This window comes from Lupinus angustifolius, unplaced genomic scaffold, assembly GCF_001865875.1.
Source record: "Lupinus angustifolius cultivar Tanjil unplaced genomic scaffold, LupAngTanjil_v1.0 Scaffold_16_114, whole genome shotgun sequence".
Taxonomy (NCBI): domain Eukaryota; kingdom Viridiplantae; phylum Streptophyta; class Magnoliopsida; order Fabales; family Fabaceae; genus Lupinus; species Lupinus angustifolius.
Window position 1 is genome coordinate 6,075 of NW_017718961.1, and position 26,075 is coordinate 32,149.

General features: G+C 34.3%; 1 protein-coding gene across 7 annotated transcripts; it reads left to right on the forward strand.

Annotated features, from left to right (window-relative positions):
- Nucleotides 1-1,628: 1,628 nt before the first annotated feature.
- Nucleotides 1,629-25,908, forward strand: LOC109338012 (calponin homology domain-containing protein DDB_G0272472-like). Of its 7 annotated transcripts, XM_019575134.1 has the most exons (8): nucleotides 1,629-2,123; nucleotides 3,160-3,694; nucleotides 4,263-4,890; nucleotides 4,977-5,077; nucleotides 5,589-5,678; nucleotides 5,762-5,851; nucleotides 24,372-24,409; nucleotides 24,908-25,908. In XM_019575134.1, exons 2-8 carry the CDS (start codon nucleotides 3,236-3,238, stop codon nucleotides 25,608-25,610), a joined length of 2,109 nt encoding a protein of 702 aa, XP_019430679.1. In that variant the 5' UTR covers nucleotides 1,629-2,123; nucleotides 3,160-3,235; the 3' UTR covers nucleotides 25,611-25,908. The 7 variants fall into 7 exon arrangements, with proteins under 7 accessions (XP_019430679.1, XP_019430678.1, XP_019430677.1 ...); XM_019575133.1 differs by lacking the exon at nucleotides 24,372-24,409 and having other exon boundaries at nucleotides 3,163-3,694; nucleotides 5,762-5,889; XM_019575132.1 differs by lacking the exon at nucleotides 24,372-24,409 and having other exon boundaries at nucleotides 1,630-2,123; nucleotides 5,762-5,889.
- The last annotated feature ends 167 nt before the right edge of the window (nucleotides 25,909-26,075 follow it).

Below are 26,075 nucleotides of genomic sequence, written 5' to 3' on the forward strand. Positions count from 1 at the left end.
CATTTAATCAAACCCTAGGCCATTAGAAAATGGTTTAACTAAGGAAATAAGAATGTAATTGTCCCTTTGTAAAATGATTGTTATAGAATATGAAACACTCTCGACATCTTCTTTCTAAAATATGATCATTAACAAACATGTAAAGTAATTTCTTTACCAGTTTTAATAGATTTAACATTAATGAGAAAAACAATTATTCAAAGATTAATTCAAAGCTAAAATTCAAGTTAGAATATGAAAAAAGTTTAATTTTTTACAGATAAGTGAAGATGATATAAAAGGGAGAACTCGAGGTATTCAACCCATATACAAAAGGATTAGCTCAAACGTATAATACAAGCAAATGACTTCATATAACACAATATGCAAAACACACCTCAATATTCCGGGAGCACATCTGCTATATCATAAGTTATGTCATTGTATGTACTATTAGCATGTAATTAGTTAAAAATATATATTTGAGTTAAAAAGTTAATAATTAATTATTTTTATGACCAATCATAATTTATATAATAATACAACTTGTGGGACAACAGATATGTATCCCAATATTCCTTCTACAATTAAAGCATTACCAAGTACACACATTTATCAAGTCCATCACATACACAGCACCACAAACCTCATTCTTCAAGATTATTGCCACATCAAAATCATCAGTCACGAGAAGAAAAGTGAGAACCTCTCCCCAAATGCAATTGCATAGCATCAAAGTTATCATATCTAACACGAAAGACCTTAACACAAAGAATTTATGTCTTCCAACAACTATCGAAATATTAAAACAATTTAAATTATTAATTTCTAAACCACCTTCATCTTTAAATTCATACACCAAGAACTCCCACACCCACCCCATATAAAATTTCAACAATGATTTTGTGAACACATTTAGGCAACCAAAAGAAAGATAAATAATAAACAAACAATGAACAAAATTTACAAGAGTAGTTTTTTCACATAAAGATAAAATTGTAATATTTATGGTATGAAAATTTATAATTCATTCATTTCTAACATTTTGTTGGGTTTATTAAAGTGTGAAGTCCCGGTGTAGTGAAAGAGTTTAAAATAGAGAAGACCTATGAAACTAATGTCTTAAGATTTTGGTTAAAAAGTAATGTCTCACTTGTGACTCTCCACTCTTCTATACCCAATAACTCTGGTCCCAACAAGTAGTATTAGAACCGATAGTTCGGCTAGGACATTGTAGACTTAAGGGGAGCAAACGGGAAAGTGTGTGGTACCCACACTTGAGGGGGAAAATGTTTAGTTTATTCAAGTGTAAAATCTCACATTGAATATGCGAAAATGAGTGAAAAAAATTATAAGTAGAAAAGACTCGTGAATCTAATGCCTTTAAGATTTTGGTTCAAGACGTGGTCCAACACATTTGTATTACTTTATCTTAAAGAGTCAGTGATATTTAATTATGAACAATGAATGATATAATAACAATATATAAAACTATAGACAAATAATATACCTATATACATCTTTCTCTAAAGATAGGTTTATCTAACCAAAAATGAAAGTAATTTGGCCTAAACAAAAACTGCCCTTGGTTGAACTAGTGGTGACTGGGAGCAGCACACACACCTTCATAAAGGACTAATAACACCACCATCTTTCATCATATCATATTATCAATATCAATATCTTCTACACACTCTTATTACTAAACTGAAGGCAACAACCCTTATCTTATGGCCAAGCTTTTCATTATTTTCATTGGTTTCAAGATAGCATGGGATCAAAGTTCTAACAACATTAATATTTAAAATCTATGAAAAAATCTTTTTATTTTTTTTTTCAAAATGAGAAAAAAAAAAAAAACTTTAACGCGTTCACTTTAATGTATTATGTATCTTCCTAATGTGGGTGTTTGTGTAGAATCATCTTCTACAAATGAACCCTCATTGCATTGTATAAGAACCACTCTTCATCTTTTTTTCTTTTCATATTTTCATCAAAACGGCGCCGCAGAGAACAAAGAAACCATCTTTGGTACTCTCTCTTCATTGAAACGCACCGTTTTCTATTCATTCAAATTGCAGAGAAGAAACGAAGATGCTTTTGCTTTTGATCAAACCCTAATTCTGAATTGCTTCATTTTGGAGGTGAATTGTTTTTAGCAAAGTTGATGTTTTTAACTGATTCACTGTTTGATTGTTTTTAATTTTACTTGGTCTTTGTGTTTTGTGTGTTTATTTTGCTTCTTATTCTCAGAATCTGTGCTTAGGGTTTCGGATTTTTTATTTTATTTATTTTTAAAATAAGGAAGATGATTTATGATAGAGTATTAGGGTCGTTCGATCCGTCTGGCCGACACTTGGTTGTTTTTGTATTTTCAAAATAACAAACTTTGATCGTTCGATCCGTCTAGCCGACACTTGATTGTTGTTGTATTTGCAAAATAACGAACTTTGGTCGTTCGATCCGTCTAGCCGACACTTGGTTGTTGTTGTATTTGTAAAATAATGAACTTTGGTCGTTCGATCCGTCTAGCCGACAATTGGTTGTTGTTGTATTTGTAAAATAATGAACTTTGATCGTTCGATCCGTCTAGCCGACACTTGGTTGTTGTTGTATTTGTAAAATAAGGAACTTTGGTCGTTTGATCTGTCTAGCCGACACTTGGTTGTTGTTGTATTTGTAAAATAATGAACTTTGGTCGTTTGATCCGTCTAGCCAACACTTGGTTGTTGTTATATTTGTAAAATAACGAACTTATGTCGCTTGATCCATCTAGCCGACACTTGGTTGTTGTTGTATTTGTAAAATAACAAACTTTGGTTGTTTGATCCGTCTAGCCAACACTTGGTTGTTGTTGTATTTGTAAAATAACGAACTTTGGATTTCGTATGTGCTGATTTTGATTGTAATTTGTAGCAAAACAGCAGCATCATACACTAATGCTGGATCAAATTTTTGAAGTGAATTTATGATCATGTACAAATAAAAATCTTGATTCGATTAGGTTTGAATGAATTAATATCAACTATGAGCTGTGTTATGTTCAAGTTTATTTTTTACTCTAGAAGACAGCAGTTAGGTTACAATGTTGGATCTTGGTTACATTGGAAATTGTATTGTATGGTTTGTTTTTTAAGATTAATCAATGTGATTATGGATGATTTCATGTAACTATTGCAGCAGGAATAATAGTGGTTTGCGAGGGTTTTCCTTCAGCAATAGTTGAAGGAGCACCAGAAGATCGTGCTGCAATATAATGGAGCATTTAGGTGGTAACTGGTTTGATGGTTTAAGCAATTCTGTCAAGAGAAGGAGGAGTCAAATGTCTCGCAGGCCTCGTCGTGATTCCCTGCCTGCTTTCGAAGGCCGTGGCCTCAACCCTTTGTTTTCAACGCCGTCTTCAGAGGATGCTAGCCAGATCTCTAGGCACAAGAATGCTAGCAATGCTATTAATTTCAATACTAGACACCGTGTCTCTCATGCATCGGGAAATGTAGACATGTATGGTGGGAGGAATTCAGAGGGTCCGAGGCAATCTGGTGATTCTAAGGATGGAGTGGGAAATGAAAACAAGGTTAAAAAGCTAAAACTCAAGGTTGGCGGTATGACATGTACTATTCATGCCAACCCTGCAGGTAACACTGCTCCAGAAAATGGATTGCCTAAAAAGAGCTCTCAATCATCCGATGGTGCTAAACCACAGGAAAAAAAACAGGTATTTCTCTTTTTGTTGTAAGAGTAGCTTTTATCAGAGTATATGACATCTCACTTCTCAACATTTAGTTATACCATATGTTAGATAGTGGGATATAAAGCTAGTCAAGTGCTTTGACTAAGATGCATTACATGTTACTGGAACCTCTATGACAAAGAAGTGAGGAATTCAATTCTTGTTGATATCATTCTTCATGAGTAAATTAAATCAAATTCCAAAGTAGTGTTAAGTGGGCTCATGCATTGTCTGTTTCAAGCTCAACGGGTACTCACACGAGCAAGGGCTTGTTAGAGATTTTACACCACATCTACGGTTATCAGCCGTAGACTCATAGTATATTTACCTTTTCTGAATTAATAATTAGTGGGTTGGACATTTGTAGAAAGTGCTATTTCATGATGTTATTGAGGCATATCTTACCTGAATTGTTTGCAACAATGGTACCGATTTTTTATGGAAAATATTTATGCTCTTGATTGCTTATTTGTAAATGAAATGTTTCCTCTTTCCTTTTTAACTTCACAGAATCCCATTTGATTGCTCTAATCATCAATTTGTGTTACCGCAGAGTTATTCAAACAGTAATCATTCTTCTGATAAAAGGAGTGGGCTGCAACGCCATCCATGGAAGGATTTATCTAGAAGTGGTTTTGGTCTTGAGAAGGAGGAGTCATTGATGGGTAGGATATCTGGAAAGAACATAGATGGTAATCGAGGAGATAAGTCTGAAGCGGTGCGTAAGAGTAAGCGAGTACCAAAGAGGCGTGTAATTGGCGAGGAATTTGCTGATGACGATGATGAGATTCAATACTTGGAAAAGCTGAAAACAACAAAAGTTTCTGCGGAGTATAGAGATGAACAAGACTTCAGCACGAAACACCGAAAGCTGTCTAGTGTCTCTAATATGGAAAATGGTGCCTCGTCAACGTCACACAAAGTTGGTAACAGAAGGTCATCATCTGATAGAGTGTCCGAGGACAAAGATAACGAGGATGAAGATGCTGGATTTGATGCTGAGCTTCAGGATAAGAAACGGAAAAAACAGAGGAATGAGTCTGATGATATATCGATGGACAGTAAGAGGGAAATGACTCTTACAACTCGTCAACGGGTCCTCCAGTCAAGCAAAGATGCTTCCGGATCTAGTGCAAGTTTCATTGAGTTTCCCAACGGATTACCACCTCTCCCATCTAGAAGTGAGAATTTTTCTGCACTTTATTTTCTGTTACCCATTTCAAACTGAGTTGTTAACCATGTAGCATAATTTATATCTTAACTACAGAGCAAAAGGAAAAGCTTTCAGAAACTGAACAACAACTGAAGAAAGCTGAGGCTGCCCAGAAGCGTAGAATGCAAAATGAGAAGGCTGCCAGGGAGTCCGAGGTTTGATTTTATTCTCTGAGTTATGTTTCTTTCATATTGTGCTCGATTTTACACTGAAGGCAAGCCCATTTGATTCTGTTAGGAACTAGTCTGTTAAAACTGTTAACAAACAGTTATAACAGAATAGTTAATTGTAATTCAGAAGAGTGGCGTATAAATAAAGGACGAATGGTTAGTGGGAGAGGGATTATTGGTTTGGATAGACTAAAGAGTTAGGCACTTCAGAGAGGGGTCCTCTTGAATTTCTTACAATACTAAATACAATTGACTGATTAGATTTATCTCTTCTCTTGAATATCTTACATTACATCATACACACTCCCTTCTCCACCCGGTCCTTCTTCTGTTTCTCTCTTGCCATTGACTGATTAGATTTATCCTCCACCACAGCTACTTCAATGATTGTTTCCTGCTCTGGTTTTGCTTACCCCTTTCCCGTGATTCTGGTTCAATCTTCATACCTTCATCTTTATCTCCATTTCTTGACTCTAACGGTTCATGTTTTCTTTAGGCTGAAGCTATCAGAAAAATACTTGGGCAAGACTCCAGTAGGAAGAAGAGAGAAGATAAAGTCAAGAAGCGCCAAGAAGAACTGGCCCAGGTTCTGCATCTTTAAATGAATTTCCCACTCTATTTTACTTTTTTGTACATATTGCAGTTATTATTGAATTATATTCTGTGCAGGAGAAGGCAGCGAATGCACATATGCTTCCACCAAACACCATCAGAACTGTGATCGGTCCTAATGGGACTACTGTGACTTTTTCCGAGGATATAGGGATCCCTAGTATATTGAGGTCACCACCTATCAGGTATCAGGTTATGCTGGTTTGATGTATGGTACCTTTTACTCTGTCTTGTCTTCCTGATAACTTGTTTAGATATGTGTGGCATTGTGGCAAAGAAAAAGGTATCTGAGTCCTTGCCTTTTGCTGTTTCCGTGTGTCTGACAAACAAACATTGGCTAGTGCTCTGCTAATTTGATGTATGGAACCAGTTTGACTGTCTTCCTGTGAACTTCCTAAAAAATGTTTGGCAAATGAAATGAGGGAAAACATTAACAGAGAAAATCGAAAATTGATATTAAAATATTATGCTGTTTATCATAAAATAAAAATCTGAGTTTGCCATGCCTTTGGCCTTTTTGTTTTCCCTGATCTTGACAACATGAAACATTGTCCAAACTTCAGAAGTTAGAAATTGTTGCTGTCAGCTTGTTTGGCGAACACATCCCCACTTTTTTTTCCTTTGCTAATGATATCAATTGGTATTGTTTCAGTTATCCTCTACCTCGTGAGAAGTGCGCTGGTCCATCTTGCACCAATCCGTATAAGTACCGGCATTCAAAATTGAAGCTTCCTCTTTGCAGTCTCGAATGCTACAAGGCTGTCGAGAAGATTGCGGCTGATGAAGCAAGTGCCCAGGAGAATATGGCGGCTGATGAAGCTAGTGCCCAGGAGAATATGGCGGCTGATGAAGCTAGTGCCCAGGAGAATACGGCGGCTGATGAAGCAAGTGCCCAGGAGAATACGGCGGCTGATGAAGCAAGTGCCCAGGAGAATACGGCGGCTGATGAAGCAAGTGCCCAGGAGAATACGGCGGCTGATGAAGCAAGTGCCCAGGAGAATACGGCAGCTGATGAAGCAAGTGCCCAGGAGAAGACGGCAGCTGAGTAAACTACCTCTTGATGTTCTGAATGACTATTACTGGTTTAGGCCAGTACTATGAAACCCTTGATGCTTTTATGGTGTTCTTATGGCAAAGAACTCATATTGAGGATTGTTTATTTGCTGGTAGAAATATCTAGTTTATTGGAAATGGATACTGCATGTAGATAGACATGTTTTGTTCATTGCTTTGGCTTTTTTGAGTTGCAACTCTAGACAATTAGTAGGTGTAAGTGCCTAAGAATAAAATTGCAAAACTCATTCATATTTGGCCGCTTTTATAAAATTGTTTTGAACCAGATTTCATTTCCCCCTCCCATGTCATCAAGTGGAGGATATGATGGTATTCATGATGTTTAATATGATTAATGGTTATCTGGCCTAGGTTGGGCTAGAGGAACATCAAAAGATAAATTTTCTGGAGGATTTGGAAGGAGTAGTCCAAATAATATCTTTAGGAGAAAAGATTTTTTGTGGAGGCGATCTTAATCGACATGTAGGGAGAGATACTAGAGGATTTGAAGATGTTCATGGTGAATATGGCATACGAGAATCAAACAAGGAAGGTAAGGCTATTTTAGACTTCTCATTAGTTTTTGATTTTACAATAGTCGATATGTGTTTTAAGAAGTGGGAGAAAGATCTTATCACATATAAGAGTGAAGTTGTACGTTCTCAAATCGATTTCTTTCTTATAAGGAAATCAAATATGAAGTTTTGCTTGTATTATAAAGTCATCCTTAGAGAGATTGACGAATCAACATAGAGTTTTGGTTATGGATGTTAGGGTTAAGATTAGAGTCGACAGAAAAGGACAATAAAAGGTCCTAAGGATTAAATGGTGAAAATTGAAGGGACATGTACGTAAGAGCTTCAATCAAAAGGTTTTAGAAGGTATAAGGAAGTTCTGATGATATGTGGGAGGAGATGACCAAAAGAATTAGGAAGATATCAAATGAGATATTAGGCGAATCTAGAGGCTCTGGACCAAAGGATAAAAAATCATGGTTGGACAAACGTGTCCAATACAAAGTTAAGATGAAAAGTGGATATTATAAATCATGATCATTGTGTAAAAAAATTCAAGGTTGGAAAACACAAGGTAGCTAAGAAAGATAGCAAGAAAGTGGTAAGCGAAGCTAAAAATAAAGCGTATGATAAGTTATACAAATCTCTAGGTACCGAGTAAGGAAATAATTGTCTACTAACTTGCAAAGTTTGGGGAAAGAAAGACAAGAGACTTGGACCAAGTGAAATACGTTGAAGATGAAGATGCAATTTTTATGGTAAAAGACAAATATATGAATGAAAGATAAAAGAACTATTTTCACTAGTATTTCAATGAGTGACATGATTCCTTGCTTTGTGATAGATAAACAAAAAAGATGAAGATTAAAATTATATATTTTTATCGTGGAATTCGAGAGTGAGAGGAGAAAGAAGCTTTTAAAAGGATGGAAAATAACAAAGCGGTTGAACAAGATAATATACATATTGAGACATAAAAGGTTTTAGGAGAGTATGACATAAGATGACTCCCAAAGTTGTTTAATGAGATAATGAGTTTAAGAAGATGTCAAACGAGTAGAGGAAAAACATCTTAATCCCTATTTATAAGAACACGGGTGACATACAAAATTATGCAAACTATAGGGGATTAAACTCATGAGTCATAATATGAAGTTATGTGAGAGAATGATTGAGGGGAAGTTGAGACAAGCGAATATCAATTAAAACATTTGCTTTTATGTCATGGAGGTCAACCATGGAGGCTATATACTTGCTATGACGATTGATGGAAATGCATCAACAAAAACAAAGAGATTTGCATATGATCTTCATTGATATGGAGAAGACATACGGTAAGGTGCATATGGAGGTTTGATGGAAAGCTCTAGAATGAAATGTGATCGAATTGCCTATACTCGAGCAATTAAAGATATCTATGTTGGGTCAAGACCATTGTATGAACACAAGACAAGGTCTCATAAGATTTTTTTATTGCTATAAGACTACACTAAAGGTTAATATTGAGCTCTTACTTGTTTACATTGTCTTGGATGTGCTCATTCAATGTATCTAAGAACCATTGACATAATGCATGTTTTTGTGTGAATGATATTATTTTAGTGCGAGACTCGATAAAGAAATTAAATGAGAAGTTAGAAATGTTGAGACAAACTTTAAAAACACACAAGTTTCGTGTAATTCGAAGTAAAACGAAATATATGGACTACAAGTCTAGCAAGAAGCTGACAAAATCTACTATATATGCAAAGATTATGGATCATATCATCAGTTCATGAGTAGATTTAGGTATAGTGTCAATCATATAAGATGATAAGAAAATTGATGGAGATATGAACCATATGATTCAAGCTGCTTGATGAAAAGGCGGAGTGCTACATGTGTCACATATATGATAAAAAGGTATCACTCAAGGTTAAGGGAGGCTTTATCTCCGATTATAAGATCTGCAATGTTATGAGACTGAATATTGGACAATTAAATGTCAATAAGAGAATAGACTTCATGTAACTAAGATGACAATGTTGTGTTGGATGAGTAAACAAACTAGAGAATATGAGATTAGAAATGAATGTATTAAGGAGAACATTTGGAATAACGCCTATTGTAAAAAGATGATAGAGTCGCACCTTAAGTGATTTGAACATGTGTGGAGAAAACCAGCAGAAGCTCCCATAAGGATACCAAATCAAATAAAAGCTAGTCCAATTCCTATAGGATGAGAGATATCAATAAAAACCAAAGAGTAAATAATCATGGTGGTGGGACAATAATGTCCAAGACAACAAAGTTAAGGTAAAAATGGAATATGATAAATCATGATCATTGTGTAAAATTCTAAAGGTTAGACAGATATTAGGTAACTAAGAAAAATAGTAAGAAAGCAGTAACCCAAAGCTAAAAATAAAATATATGGCGGGTTATACTAATCTTTAGGTACCAATGGACGGAAAAGAAATGTCTATAGATTTGCAAATGATAGAAAAAGAAAGACAAGAGACTTGGACCAAGTGAAAGCATTACAGATAAAGATGGAAATACTTTGGTGAATGACAAAGATATGAAGGAAAAATGAAATAATTATTTTCGCAAGCGTTTCAACAAATGACATGATTCCTTGCTTTATGAGAGACTACACTCAAAAGAGAAAGATAATTATATATATTTATTGTGGAATTCGAGAGTTTGAGGTGAAAGAAGCTTTTAAAAGGATGGAAAATGGCAAAGCGGTTGAACCAGATAATATACATATTGAGGCATGAAAGGTTATAGGAGAGTATGACATTAGATGGCTCCCAAAGTTGTTTAATGAGATTATAAGACTAAGAAGATGCCAAATGAGCAAAGGAGAAACATCTTAATCCCTATTTATAAGAATAAGGGTGATATACAAAATTATGCAAACTATAAGGAATTAAACTCATGAGTCATAATATGAAGTTATATGAGAGGATGATTGAGCGAAGGTTGAGCAGAGATTGAGACAAGAGACAAACATCAATGAATTTTTTTGCTTTTATGTCGCGGAGGTCGACCATGGAGGCTATAAACGTGCTACGACGATTGATTGAAAGACATTGATGGAAACAAAGGGAATTCACATCATCTTCATTGATTTAGAGAAAGCGTATGATAAGACGCATAGAGAGGTTTGGACGAAAGCTCTAGAGAAGACATGTGACCAAATTGCCTATACTCGAGCAATTAACGATATGTATGATGAATCAAGACCTTCGTGAGAACACAAGACAAGGTCTTAGAAGATTCTCCTATTGTTATAAGACTACACAAAGAGTCAACATTGAGCTTTTACTTGTTTAAATTGGTATTGGATGTGCTCACTCAACATATCCAAGAACCATTGCCACAATGCATGTTTTTTGCTGATGATATTGTCTTAGTGTGAGACTCAATAGAAAAATTAAATGGAAGTAAGAAATGTTGAGACAAACTCTAAAAGCACATGAATTTCATATAATTTGAAGTAAGATAGAATATATGTTGTATAAGTTTAGTAATGGCAGACAAACTCTACTACAGAGGTAAAGATTATGGATCATCATCACTAGATTTAGGTATATTGGGTCTATCATACAAGAGGATGAGAAAATCGATGGAGATGTGAACCATATGATTCAAGCTGCTTGGATGAAATGGCGGAGTGCTACATGTGTAACATATTTGATAAAAATGTATCATTCAAGCTTATGAGGAAGTTTTACCGCACAATTATAAGATCTACAATTTTATATGAGACTGAATGTTGGATAATAAAATGTTAATAAAAGAATAGACTTCATGCAATAGAGATGATAATATTGTGTTGGATGAGTAGACAAACTAGAGAAAATAGAATTAGGAATGGATGCAATAAGGAGAAAGATGGAAAAACGCCTATTATAAAAAGATGGTAGAATCGTGCCTTAAGTGATTTGAATATGTATGGAGGAGACCATGTAAGGATATCATATTAAATGGAAGCTAGTCCTATTCCTATAGGAAGAGAGGTACCAATAAAAACCATAGACAAAATGATTAAGAAAGACTTAGAGATAAATGATTCATCAATGAACATAATTTATAATAACATTATAATATCATTTAGTCCATATGTAAAAGACCACACCTAATGTGATAAAAACTTAGTTGTTATTGTTGATATTGGCAAGATATTTTTTTCCAAAAATCTTGTTTGAGGTCATTAGTTAATTTTTTATATGTTTATTTTTTGTCTTCCATAGAAAATTACATGAAATTAAATATATGCAAGGCAATGGGAACACACTCACATCTAAGGTAAAGTTTTAGATTTTATCCATGGTAGTTGTTCCATATTAAATTACACATATTTTTAGAAAACTTACAAAAGAAAAGAATAGAGATGTAAAGTGTGATAAAAAAACAATTTTTTTCCTATAAGCAAATCCATTAGTCAGGACAAGGGGGTACTTAACCCATTACAGAAAGGTTACAGCAATTGTTGAATACATTGTAATGGAAATAAACATCAATTCGAGTAAGATACATTCTTATATATAAATCTCAAAGTAATTTTAAGAACACATATCAATAAAAAAAATCTTTATAATATTCACATGATCAATATTACAAATAAGAGGTAAGATCCATTTACTCCAGAAGTAAGTTAAAATAATCTATTCCACATCTTAGCTATCAATCCTCTGAAAATTTAATGATTCACATAATTTAAATTAATCAGTAATTTTGAACGATTAGACTTTTATAGAATGAATAACTATATAGACGAGATCGCATGAAGGATAGGAAGAATTCAATCATGGATTGATATGCTACCATATTCATATCCAGCCATCTAAACACCAAGTCCCAAAGAGCATATAACTTGTGAGAGAAAAAAAATAGTATAAGGTGACATTTTTTAATTTAAATATAATGTGATGACATTTTTATTTTTGACTAAAAAAAGGAAAGCAAAAACTTACATTTTTAGTATTGGAGATCATTCTTTTTGAAAAGATTATCCCCATATGGCAAACGATAAATTATAAGTTGCTAATTAAAAGTAATAAGTTGTCTTGGAGCCTTTACCATCTAAGGGTTAGTTTGGGAGTTGGATTTTGGAGGGGAAGGAAAGGAAAATGAAGACTTGGAAACCATGACATATACTTGTTTCATAGCTCCCAAGCCTTTCCTTTCCCCCTTCCCCTCCAAAATCCAACTCATAAACTAACCCTAAAGGAACTTGATGACATTATCATCACTTGTATTAATCAAGATATGATGCAAGTGAATTATAGGTTCAATAACCAAGAATAAGCAGATTTCACTAAGTGTCACCACTACTATCAAGATTCCAGTGTAAAACATTCGATCAACTCTAATCTAGCCACATGTCTTTGAAAAAGTGCAGAACTGTTGATACAAGGATGACAAGTCCAAGAAAAGAATAAGATAGGTTGTCCGAAGTTATGTTCCGTACCAATAATAACAAAATAAAAACAGAAAAAATAACAAATATTTAATTTTTTATTTGACATAAATGTTTTTATTAGTATAACACATGATTTATGACATGCAACCAAAAGAGAATCCACATATTTCAACAATTTCCACCTTCCATTTCACTAACAATGACAAATTAAAATTTAAAAAAAAATTGTAATCAAATCACCTTCTACCACTGGTCTACACAGTAAGTGACACCTGACTCATGCACTCTTTTGAACCTTATCACATAGAAAATTCCTTTGGATGCTATTAATTGATCGCAACATTTTACTTGGGAGCTAAAAAAAGAGAAATGATATACAAGTAAATTTGTTAATAACGAATTGAAACAACTTATTTTTAATATAAACACCCATTCAATCTTATAAAATAGGTGACATGAATCAATTTTTTCACTGAAATTTCACTCAATTAGTTATTGAACTATGGAACTTTATATAATAGTAATTTAATCATTAAAATTTGATTCAATTAATCAAATCAACTTAGCCTTCAGCATGATTTCTTACAAATATAACACCATTAATACTTACTAGAGATTACTATATGAAGATGGTAATCATACATGACTGGAAAATGAAATTCCTAGGGTAAATGAATAGTGTGAATCTTAAATTTCATTTTTTACTATGACTAATTATATTCTCTCACCCTATGAATAAGGAATTAAATCCTTCATGTATATAGTTGCGCTTTCTCCTCTTGGTCTATCTGATTAGACTAATGTTTTGTTGATATATTAAATTCATTTTACTCCAATAATAAAAACACTATTGTAAGTGATTTTAATTTTAATGGACAATATCCCCATATGTTGGAAACTTTGGTTCAACAAATCCATCCCAAAACAATTAATATTTGGTGATCATAGTGCAACTACAAACCTTAAAGAGAGATTAGTTTCTTATTTGTCAAACCAAAAAAGGGAGAGGGTCCATTGATACTGATCCCATTCCTTCAAATTCAGATACAAACTAAGGCACAATATGGTCGATTCTGAAGAATAGCTGATGAAGCAAGTGCCCAGGAGAAGACGGCAGCTGAGTAAACTACCTCTTGATGTTCTGAATGACTATTACTGGTTTAGGCCAGTACTATGAAACCCTTGATGCTTTTATGGTGTTCTTATGGCAAAGAACTCATATTGAGGATTGTTTATTTGCTGGTAGAAATATCTAGTTTATTGGAAATGGATACTGCATGTAGATAGACATGTTTTGTTCATTGCTTTGGCTTTTTTGAGTTGCAACTCTAGACAATTAGTAGGTGTAAGTGCCTAAGAATAAAATTGCAAAACTCATTCATATTTGGCCGCTTTTATAAAATTGTTTTGAACCAGATTTCATTTCCCCCTCCCATGTCATCAAGTGGAGGATATGATGGTATTCATGATGTTTAATATGATTAATGGTTATCTGGCCTAGGTTGGGCTAGAGGAACATCAAAAGATAAATTTTCTGGAGGATTTGGAAGGAGTAGTCCAAATAATATCTTTAGGAGAAAAGATTTTTTGTGGAGGCGATCTTAATCGACATGTAGGGAGAGATACTAGAGGATTTGAAGATGTTCATGGTGAATATGGCATACGAGAATCAAACAAGGAAGGTAAGGCTATTTTAGACTTCTCATTAGTTTTTGATTTTACAATAGTCGATATGTGTTTTAAGAAGTGGGAGAAAGATCTTATCACATATAAGAGTGAAGTTGTACGTTCTCAAATCGATTTCTTTCTTATAAGGAAATCAAATATGAAGTTTTGCTTGTATTATAAAGTCATCCTTAGAGAGATTGACGAATCAACATAGAGTTTTGGTTATGGATGTTAGGGTTAAGATTAGAGTCGACAGAAAAGGACAATAAAAGGTCCTAAGGATTAAATGGTGAAAATTGAAGGGACATGTACGTAAGAGCTTCAATCAAAAGGTTTTAGAAGGTATAAGGAAGTTCTGATGATATGTGGGAGGAGATGACCAAAAGAATTAGGAAGATATCAAATGAGATATTAGGCGAATCTAGAGGCTCTGGACCAAAGGATAAAAAATCATGGTTGGACAAACGTGTCCAATACAAAGTTAAGATGAAAAGTGGATATTATAAATCATGATCATTGTGTAAAAAAATTCAAGGTTGGAAAACACAAGGTAGCTAAGAAAGATAGCAAGAAAGTGGTAAGCGAAGCTAAAAATAAAGCGTATGATAAGTTATACAAATCTCTAGGTACCGAGTAAGGAAATAATTGTCTACTAACTTGCAAAGTTTGGGGAAAGAAAGACAAGAGACTTGGACCAAGTGAAATACGTTGAAGATGAAGATGCAATTTTTATGGTAAAAGACAAATATATGAATGAAAGATAAAAGAACTATTTTCACTAGTATTTCAATGAGTGACATGATTCCTTGCTTTGTGATAGATAAACAAAAAAGATGAAGATTAAAATTATATATTTTTATCGTGGAATTCGAGAGTGAGAGGAGAAAGAAGCTTTTAAAAGGATGGAAAATAACAAAGCGGTTGAACAAGATAATATACATATTGAGACATAAAAGGTTTTAGGAGAGTATGACATAAGATGACTCCCAAAGTTGTTTAATGAGATAATGAGTTTAAGAAGATGTCAAACGAGTAGAGGAAAAACATCTTAATCCCTATTTATAAGAACACGGGTGACATACAAAATTATGCAAACTATAGGGGATTAAACTCATGAGTCATAATATGAAGTTATGTGAGAGAATGATTGAGGGGAAGTTGAGACAAGCGAATATCAATTAAAACATTTGCTTTTATGTCATGGAGGTCAACCATGGAGGCTATATACTTGCTATGACGATTGATGGAAATGCATCAACAAAAACAAAGAGATTTGCATATGATCTTCATTGATATGGAGAAGACATACGGTAAGGTGCATATGGAGGTTTGATGGAAAGCTCTAGAATGAAATGTGATCGAATTGCCTATACTCGAGCAATTAAAGATATCTATGTTGGGTCAAGACCATTGTATGAACACAAGACAAGGTCTCATAAGATTTTTTTATTGCTATAAGACTACACTAAAGGTTAATATTGAGCTCTTACTTGTTTACATTGTCTTGGATGTGCTCATTCAATGTATCTAAGAACCATTGACATAATGCATGTTTTTGTGTGAATGATATTATTTTAGTGCGAGACTCGATAAAGAAATTAAATGAGAAGTTAGAAATGTTGAGACAAACTTTAAAAACACACAAGTTTCGTGTAATTCGAAGTAAAACGAAATATATGGACTACAAGTCTAGCAAGAAGCTGACAAAATCTACTATATATGCAAAGATTATGGATCATATCATCAGTTCATGAGTAGATTTAGGTATAGTGTCAATCATATAAGATGATAAGAAAATTGATGGAGATATGAACCATATGATTCAAGCTGCTTGATGAAAAGGCGGAGTGCTACATGTGTCACATATATGATAAAAAGGTATCACTCAAGGTTAAGGGAGGCTTTATCTCCGATTATAAGATCTGCAATGTTATGAGACTGAATATTGGACAATTAAATGTCAATAAGAGAATAGACTTCATGTAACTAAGATGACAATGTTGTGTTGGATGAGTAAACAAACTAGAGAATATGAGATTAGAAATGAATGTATTAAGGAGAACATTTGGAATAACGCCTATTGTAAAAAGATGATAGAGTCGCACCTTAAGTGATTTGAACATGTGTGGAGAAAACCAGCAGAAGCTCCCATAAGGATACCAAATCAAATAAAAGCTAGTCCAATTCCTATAGGATGAGAGATATCAATAAAAACCAAAGAGTAAATAATCATGGTGGTGGGACAATAATGTCCAAGACAACAAAGTTAAGGTAAAAATGGAATATGATAAATCATGATCATTGTGTAAAATTCTAAAGGTTAGACAGATATTAGGTAACTAAGAAAAATAGTAAGAAAGCAGTAACCCAAAGCTAAAAATAAAATATATGGCGGGTTATACTAATCTTTAGGTACCAATGGACGGAAAAGAAATGTCTATAGATTTGCAAATGATAGAAAAAGAAAGACAAGAGACTTGGACCAAGTGAAAGCATTACAGATAAAGATGGAAATACTTTGGTGAATGACAAAGATATGAAGGAAAAATGAAATAATTATTTTCGCAAGCGTTTCAACAAATGACATGATTCCTTGCTTTATGAGAGACTACACTCAAAAGAGAAAGATAATTATATATATTTATTGTGGAATTCGAGAGTTTGAGGTGAAAGAAGCTTTTAAAAGGATGGAAAATGGCAAAGCGGTTGAACCAGATAATATACATATTGAGGCATGAAAGGTTATAGGAGAGTATGACATTAGATGGCTCCCAAAGTTGTTTAATGAGATTATAAGACTAAGAAGATGCCAAATGAGCAAAGGAGAAACATCTTAATCCCTATTTATAAGAATAAGGGTGATATACAAAATTATGCAAACTATAAGGAATTAAACTCATGAGTCATAATATGAAGTTATATGAGAGGATGATTGAGCGAAGGTTGAGCAGAGATTGAGACAAGAGACAAACATCAATGAATTTTTTTGCTTTTATGTCGCGGAGGTCGACCATGGAGGCTATAAACGTGCTACGACGATTGATTGAAAGACATTGATGGAAACAAAGGGAATTCACATCATCTTCATTGATTTAGAGAAAGCGTATGATAAGACGCATAGAGAGGTTTGGACGAAAGCTCTAGAGAAGACATGTGACCAAATTGCCTATACTCGAGCAATTAACGATATGTATGATGAATCAAGACCTTCGTGAGAACACAAGACAAGGTCTTAGAAGATTCTCCTATTGTTATAAGACTACACAAAGAGTCAACATTGAGCTTTTACTTGTTTAAATTGGTATTGGATGTGCTCACTCAACATATCCAAGAACCATTGCCACAATGCATGTTTTTTGCTGATGATATTGTCTTAGTGTGAGACTCAATAGAAAAATTAAATGGAAGTAAGAAATGTTGAGACAAACTCTAAAAGCACATGAATTTCATATAATTTGAAGTAAGATAGAATATATGTTGTATAAGTTTAGTAATGGCAGACAAACTCTACTACAGAGGTAAAGATTATGGATCATCATCACTAGATTTAGGTATATTGGGTCTATCATACAAGAGGATGAGAAAATCGATGGAGATGTGAACCATATGATTCAAGCTGCTTGGATGAAATGGCGGAGTGCTACATGTGTAACATATTTGATAAAAATGTATCATTCAAGCTTATGAGGAAGTTTTACCGCACAATTATAAGATCTACAATTTTATATGAGACTGAATGTTGGATAATAAAATGTTAATAAAAGAATAGACTTCATGCAATAGAGATGATAATATTGTGTTGGATGAGTAGACAAACTAGAGAAAATAGAATTAGGAATGGATGCAATAAGGAGAAAGATGGAAAAACGCCTATTATAAAAAGATGGTAGAATCGTGCCTTAAGTGATTTGAATATGTATGGAGGAGACCATGTAAGGATATCATATTAAATGGAAGCTAGTCCTATTCCTATAGGAAGAGAGGTACCAATAAAAACCATAGACAAAATGATTAAGAAAGACTTAGAGATAAATGATTCATCAATGAACATAATTTATAATAACATTATAATATCATTTAGTCCATATGTAAAAGACCACACCTAATGTGATAAAAACTTAGTTGTTATTGTTGATATTGGCAAGATATTTTTTTCCAAAAATCTTGTTTGAGGTCATTAGTTAATTTTTTATATGTTTATTTTTTGTCTTCCATAGAAAATTACATGAAATTAAATATATGCAAGGCAATGGGAACACACTCACATCTAAGGTAAAGTTTTAGATTTTATCCATGGTAGTTGTTCCATATTAAATTACACATATTTTTAGAAAACTTACAAAAGAAAAGAATAGAGATGTAAAGTGTGATAAAAAAACAATTTTTTTCCTATAAGCAAATCCATTAGTCAGGACAAGGGGGTACTTAACCCATTACAGAAAGGTTACAGCAATTGTTGAATACATTGTAATGGAAATAAACATCAATTCGAGTAAGATACATTCTTATATATAAATCTCAAAGTAATTTTAAGAACACATATCAATAAAAAAAATCTTTATAATATTCACATGATCAATATTACAAATAAGAGGTAAGATCCATTTACTCCAGAAGTAAGTTAAAATAATCTATTCCACATCTTAGCTATCAATCCTCTGAAAATTTAATGATTCACATAATTTAAATTAATCAGTAATTTTGAACGATTAGACTTTTATAGAATGAATAACTATATAGACGAGATCGCATGAAGGATAGGAAGAATTCAATCATGGATTGATATGCTACCATATTCATATCCAGCCATCTAAACACCAAGTCCCAAAGAGCATATAACTTGTGAGAGAAAAAAAATAGTATAAGGTGACATTTTTTAATTTAAATATAATGTGATGACATTTTTATTTTTGACTAAAAAAAGGAAAGCAAAAACTTACATTTTTAGTATTGGAGATCATTCTTTTTGAAAAGATTATCCCCATATGGCAAACGATAAATTATAAGTTGCTAATTAAAAGTAATAAGTTGTCTTGGAGCCTTTACCATCTAAGGGTTAGTTTGGGAGTTGGATTTTGGAGGGGAAGGAAAGGAAAATGAAGACTTGGAAACCATGACATATACTTGTTTCATAGCTCCCAAGCCTTTCCTTTCCCCCTTCCCCTCCAAAATCCAACTCATAAACTAACCCTAAAGGAACTTGATGACATTATCATCACTTGTATTAATCAAGATATGATGCAAGTGAATTATAGGTTCAATAACCAAGAATAAGCAGATTTCACTAAGTGTCACCACTACTATCAAGATTCCAGTGTAAAACATTCGATCAACTCTAATCTAGCCACATGTCTTTGAAAAAGTGCAGAACTGTTGATACAAGGATGACAAGTCCAAGAAAAGAATAAGATAGGTTGTCCGAAGTTATGTTCCGTACCAATAATAACAAAATAAAAACAGAAAAAATAACAAATATTTAATTTTTTATTTGACATAAATGTTTTTATTAGTATAACACATGATTTATGACATGCAACCAAAAGAGAATCCACATATTTCAACAATTTCCACCTTCCATTTCACTAACAATGACAAATTAAAATTTAAAAAAAAATTGTAATCAAATCACCTTCTACCACTGGTCTACACAGTAAGTGACACCTGACTCATGCACTCTTTTGAACCTTATCACATAGAAAATTCCTTTGGATGCTATTAATTGATCGCAACATTTTACTTGGGAGCTAAAAAAAGAGAAATGATATACAAGTAAATTTGTTAATAACGAATTGAAACAACTTATTTTTAATATAAACACCCATTCAATCTTATAAAATAGGTGACATGAATCAATTTTTTCACTGAAATTTCACTCAATTAGTTATTGAACTATGGAACTTTATATAATAGTAATTTAATCATTAAAATTTGATTCAATTAATCAAATCAACTTAGCCTTCAGCATGATTTCTTACAAATATAACACCATTAATACTTACTAGAGATTACTATATGAAGATGGTAATCATACATGACTGGAAAATGAAATTCCTAGGGTAAATGAATAGTGTGAATCTTAAATTTCATTTTTTACTATGACTAATTATATTCTCTCACCCTATGAATAAGGAATTAAATCCTTCATGTATATAGTTGCGCTTTCTCCTCTTGGTCTATCTGATTAGACTAATGTTTTGTTGATATATTAAATTCATTTTACTCCAATAATAAAAACACTATTGTAAGTGATTTTAATTTTAATGGACAATATCCCCATATGTTGGAAACTTTGGTTCAACAAATCCATCCCAAAACAATTAATATTTGGTGATCATAGTGCAACTACAAACCTTAAAGAGAGATTAGTTTCTTATTTGTCAAACCAAAAAAGGGAGAGGGTCCATTGATACTGATCCCATTCCTTCAAATTCAGATACAAACTAAGGCACAATATGGTCGATTCTGAAGAATCTGATAAATCCACATTGGGTTGTATAAGAAGTACTCTTCATCTTTTTTCTCACCATCTTTCTCAAACCAAAGAAGCCAAAACCTTCTGCTTTTATGACATCCTAATCTTACAATCTGAGTCTGATTTGAGGTTTGGAAGGGAAAGAAAGGAAATAGAAGATTTCAGAGCCATGAAATACAATTGTAAAATGACTCCGAAACATTTTATTTCTGTTCATTTTTTCTCAAAAACTCAACTCGCAGAAAAACACTTATTCTCTTCAACTTGGGTAGATGCATTAGCAGAGAGGTAAAAGATTTTTACCATCCACTTCTTCTCAACTTTACTTCCTCTTTGAACTGTGTGTATCAATTTTGCTTCTAATTTTTCCCTCCTAATATGTGCTGTTTTCATTTTTTATCTTCTTTCTAAAGGAAGGAACTTTGAAATTCCTTGTTGTTGATTTTGATTGTAACAGAACAGCAACATGATACACAAGTGCTGTTTTATAGTCATGTATAGATAATAATCTTAATTAAATTAGGTTAAATTGAATTAAATTCAACTTTGAGGTGGGTGAACATCGATGCAATGTTAAGGTTGTTTACCTTGTGACAATGAAATCGTGTTCTCAAATCCTGAGAACAATGTCTTGCCTTGCGAAGATAAGACTGAATGTATCTACCCTCTCCAGACCCGACTGGGTGGGAATGACAGCCTCGTGCCTAGGGCGCCATTATTTTAAGAACGGTGATAAATGTCATTATTGATTGTTTCATATCTATTGTGTAATTATTGGTTAATGTGGGTTTTCCTTCAGCAGTGGCTGAAGGGGCATGGGAAGTGCTGTAACATAACAAGTCTTTAATGGAGGATTTAGGTGGTACCTGGTTCGATGCTCTCAGAAATGGTGTTAGGAGGAAATAGAGACAAACACTGCGTAGACCTCGTCCTGATTCGCTTCCTGTTTTTGAAGGTTATGGCTTGTAATCATTGTCATCAATGTCATCTCCAGGGCCCCTGTGACATGAATGCTAGCGATGATAGGAATTTCGGGAGAAAAGAACTAAATTTTAACCGTTGTGTTACTCAGGCATTGTCTGTTGCTGGAGCCGCAAAAAGAGTAAAAAAGATGGTGGGTTCCATCCATTTTTAAGAGCGAGCCTTGATGGAGCGGTTTATATAGTAAACATTGTAGTGATGGTATTCTTGCTTTAGCTAATTGGAAAGGTTCTCGCAATTGAATGATTAATTTGATTCAGAATCAGGAAATGGTGATATGTATGGTAGGTGGAATTCAGAGGGGCAAAGGCAATTTGTTTTTTCAGGAGGATAGGGGAATGAGAACAGGGCTAAAAAGTTTAAACTCAATGCTAGAATTTTTTTTCCATAAATACTCGGTACAATCTATACAGACAACACGTGTAAGATATGCCTCAATAATATCGTGAAATAACACTTTATAGAAATTTCTCTTGTACCAATGATTATTAGTCATAGATAGTTCTCTTTGCTTGCGAGGTAAGACTGCATACATCTAACTTCCCTAGACCTCACTAAGTGGGAGCCTCGTGTAGTGAGTCATATTTTTTAGGTGATAAATTCACAATATTATCGAGGCATATCTTACCTAAGTTTTATGTGTAAATTGTACCTAGTATATATGGAAAAGTATTTTCTGGTCTTGATTGCTTATCTTTAGGCGGAACTTTTCCTCTTTTCTTTCAATCTATAGGATCACATTTGATTGCATCATCAATTGTACTATCACAGAGTAATTCAAACGATAATCAGTCTCCTCCTACAAGGCATTCCGTGGAAGGATTTCTCAAGGGGTGGTTTTTGTATTGCCTAGGAGGAGTCGTTGATGGGGAGGATAACGAGAACAAACACGTTCGGTAAGCAATTTCTTTTCAGCGTATTGGATCATATCTGATTGCTCCCATCAATTGTGTTATCACAGAGTGATTCAGACGATAATCATTCTTTTTTTATAAGAGGAGTTGGCTATAAGGCTTCTCGCGGAAGGATTTCTTTAGGGGTGGTTTTGGTCTGGCGAAGGAGGAGTCATTGATGGGGAGGACACCGGGAAAGAACGCATCTAGTAAGCGAGTGGACAAATCTGAACCAGTTCGTAAGAGCAAGCGAGTACCAAAGAGGCGTGTACTTGTCGGGGAATTCAGTGATGACGACAATGTAGATGATGAGATTCGGTACTTGGAAAAGATGAAAACACCAAAAGTTCCTGCAGCGTACAAAGCTGAACAAAAATTGAGCAGGAAAGAGCGAAAAGTCTCCAGTGTGTCTAACATAGAAAATGCTATCTCGTCAAAGGCACACGATGATGATAAGGAAAGGTCTAGATCTGATAGAGTGTCTGAAGACATTGATGTTAAGAATGAAAAAGAGGTGAGATCTGACGCTGAGCTTGACGATAAGATAAAGGGAAAACAGATGAAGGAATCTGTTGACGAATTGATGGACAGCAAGAGAGAAATGACTCTTACGATGCGTCAACAGGCCCGTCTGTCAAGCAAAGATTCCTCTGGTTCTGGTGCAGGTTTAATTGAATTTCCTGATGGATTACCACCTGCCCCACCTAGAAGTAAGCTTTTATCTGTACTTTATTTTCTGTCATCGATTTCATTCTGAGTTGTAAACTATGTTGCTGAATTTTTAACATTATATCTGAACTACAGAGCAAAAGAAGAAGCTTTCAGAAACGGAGCAGCAAATGAAGAAAGCTGAGGCTGCCCAGAGGCGAAAGGTGCAACTCGAGAAAGCTGCCAGGGAGGCTGAGGTTTGTTTTGTTCTCTCCAAGTTCCAGTTTTATTTCTTATTGTGTTTGATTTTACACTGAAAGGCAAGTCCATTTGAGTTCTGCTAGGATATAAATCTATTATTTCTTATAACTATTAACTCCCAGTTATAACAGAATGATTGATTGTAAGTAGAAGAGTTGCTTATAAATAAAGGATGAACGGTCAGTGGTTGGCGGATTTTTCCTTTAGAGAGTTAGGCACTTCGGAGAGGGATAGATCTCTCAAATGTCCTACAAGGCTGAATACAGTTTGTATTGTTCTACACATTATTTTATCATTGCTTGGTCTAGTTCTACTGTTCTACACATCCCCTTCTCTACTCTGTCTTTCTGCTGTTTCCGACTGATTAGATTTATCCTCCACCACAACTACTTCAGTGATTGTTTTCCACTGTCATTTTCTTCCCCCTTTTACATTCTCAATTCTGGTTCTTGAACCTCAATCTTTACTTCCATTTATTGGCTCTAAAGTTTACTGTTTTTTGTAGGCTGAGGCTATCAGAAAAATACTTAATCAAGACTCCAGTAGGAAGAAGAGAGAAGAGAAAATGAAGAAGCGCCAAGAAGAACTGGCAAAGGTTTTGCACCAATAAATGAGTTTCCTATTCTTTTTTTTTCAAATTTGTGTACAACTTTCAGTTTTATTGAATAATTCTGTTCAGGAGAAGGCAGCCAATATACAAAAGCCAAACACCATCAGATATGTGTACGGTCCTAATGGGATAACTGTGACTTTTCCCGAGGAAATGGGGATCCCTAGCATATTGAAACAACCACCCATCAGGTATAAGGCTATGTTGATTTGATGTATGGTACCTGTTAGACTGTCTTGTCTTCCTCATAACTTGTTTGGATATGTGTCTCAAATAAAATGAGAGGTATAGAAGTTGATATAAAAAATCCTTATTTACCAAGAAAAGAATTTTTTCCATGACTTTTGCAACAATTAACATTGTCCAGGAGTTAGATACTTAAGCATGTATGGTATTGTGCTTTGCTAATTTGATGTATTGGACCTGTTACACTGTCTTCCTGTGAACTTTTATTATATTTTCAGCAAATAAATTGAGGAAAACATAAATCAAGAAGGGAATTTGATATTTAAAAATTATGCTGTTTATCAAAAGAGATATTTGAGTGTTTTCCTTAGGCTTTAGCTTTTTCCTTGATCTCGACAACAAGAAACCTAGTTCAGAAGTTAGAAATTCTTGCTGTATGTTTTTTTGTCAAACACATCATAACTTTCTTTCTCTGCTAATGATATCCATGGGTGTTGTTTCAGTTATCCTCCACCTCGTGAGAAATGTGCTGCTCCAAGTTGTACCAATCCCTATAAGTATCGACATTCAAAATTGAAGCTTCCTATTTGCAGTCTTCAATGCCACAAGGCTGTAGAGAAGATGACGGCTGATGGAACCAGAGTTCAGGAGAAGATGGTGACTGATGAAACTCGTGTCCAGGAGAAGATAGCAGCTGATGAAACTCGTATTCAGGAGAAGATGGTGGCTGATGAAACTCGTATCCAGGAGAAGATTGCAGACGATGGAACTAGTGTCCCGGAGAAGATGGCAGCTGATGGAAGTAGTGCCCCGGAGAAGATGGCGGCTGATGGAACTAGTGCCCCGGAGAAGATGGTGGCTGATGGAACTAGTGTCCCGGAGAAGATGGTGGCTGATGGAACTAGTGCCCTGGAGAAGATGGTGGCTGATGGAACTAGTGCCCCGGAGAAGATGGCGGCTGATGGAACCAGAGTTCAGGAGAAGACTGCAGATGATGAAACTAGTGTCCAGGAGAAGATGGCAGCTGATGAAACTCATGTCCCGCAAAAGATGGTGGCCAATGAAACTAAAGCTCAGGAGAAGGCAACTGATGAAACTAGTTTTCCGGAGAAGATGCTGACTGGGGAAACCTGTGTTCCGGAGAAGATGGCAGCTGATGAAACTAGTGTCCAGATGATGATGGTTACTGATGAAGCAAGTGTCTAGGAGAAGATGGTGGCCTGATTAAACTACTTGATGTTCTATCACTTGTTTAAGCCAATTATATGGAACCTCTTATGGTTTTTCTGTTGGACTTTTTGCTGAGAGCACATATTGAAGATTGTTCATTACTCTATTATGCTTTTTGTGAACTGCTGGTAAAAGAGATTGTAATAATGTTTTGCTAGCAAAACTAGACATAAGTTATTTTGATGATGCTTGCAAATAGGAAAATAGGGGGATTTGGATATACTTTGAATGCATGATTAGACCTTTTAAAAACTTGGTTTATGCATTATTATTATTTACTTTGATGTTACCAATGATTCTCTTCTCTATATGTTTCACTGACTAATATGCCAATTATATCTTATGCAGGGGATCTAAGGTAAGTGCAATTTGTTTTATTATGCATTTTCTTGTGCTGGTGTATGAGTTCATAACTTTCACATGATAACATTATCCAGTTAT

Coding starts and splice junctions, on each gene's coding strand:
- LOC109338012 (XM_019575134.1), top strand. CDS start 3,236: ATGGAGCATTTAGGTGGTAACTGGTTTGATGGTTTAAGCAATTCTGTC. Junction 5,078..5,588: donor AGGCTGCCAGGGAGTCCGAG/GTTTGATTTTAT, acceptor TGTTTTCTTTAG/GCTGAAGCTATCAGAAAAAT. Junction 24,410..24,907: donor TTGAAACAACCACCCATCAG/GTATAAGGCTAT, acceptor GTGTTGTTTCAG/TTATCCTCCACCTCGTGAGA.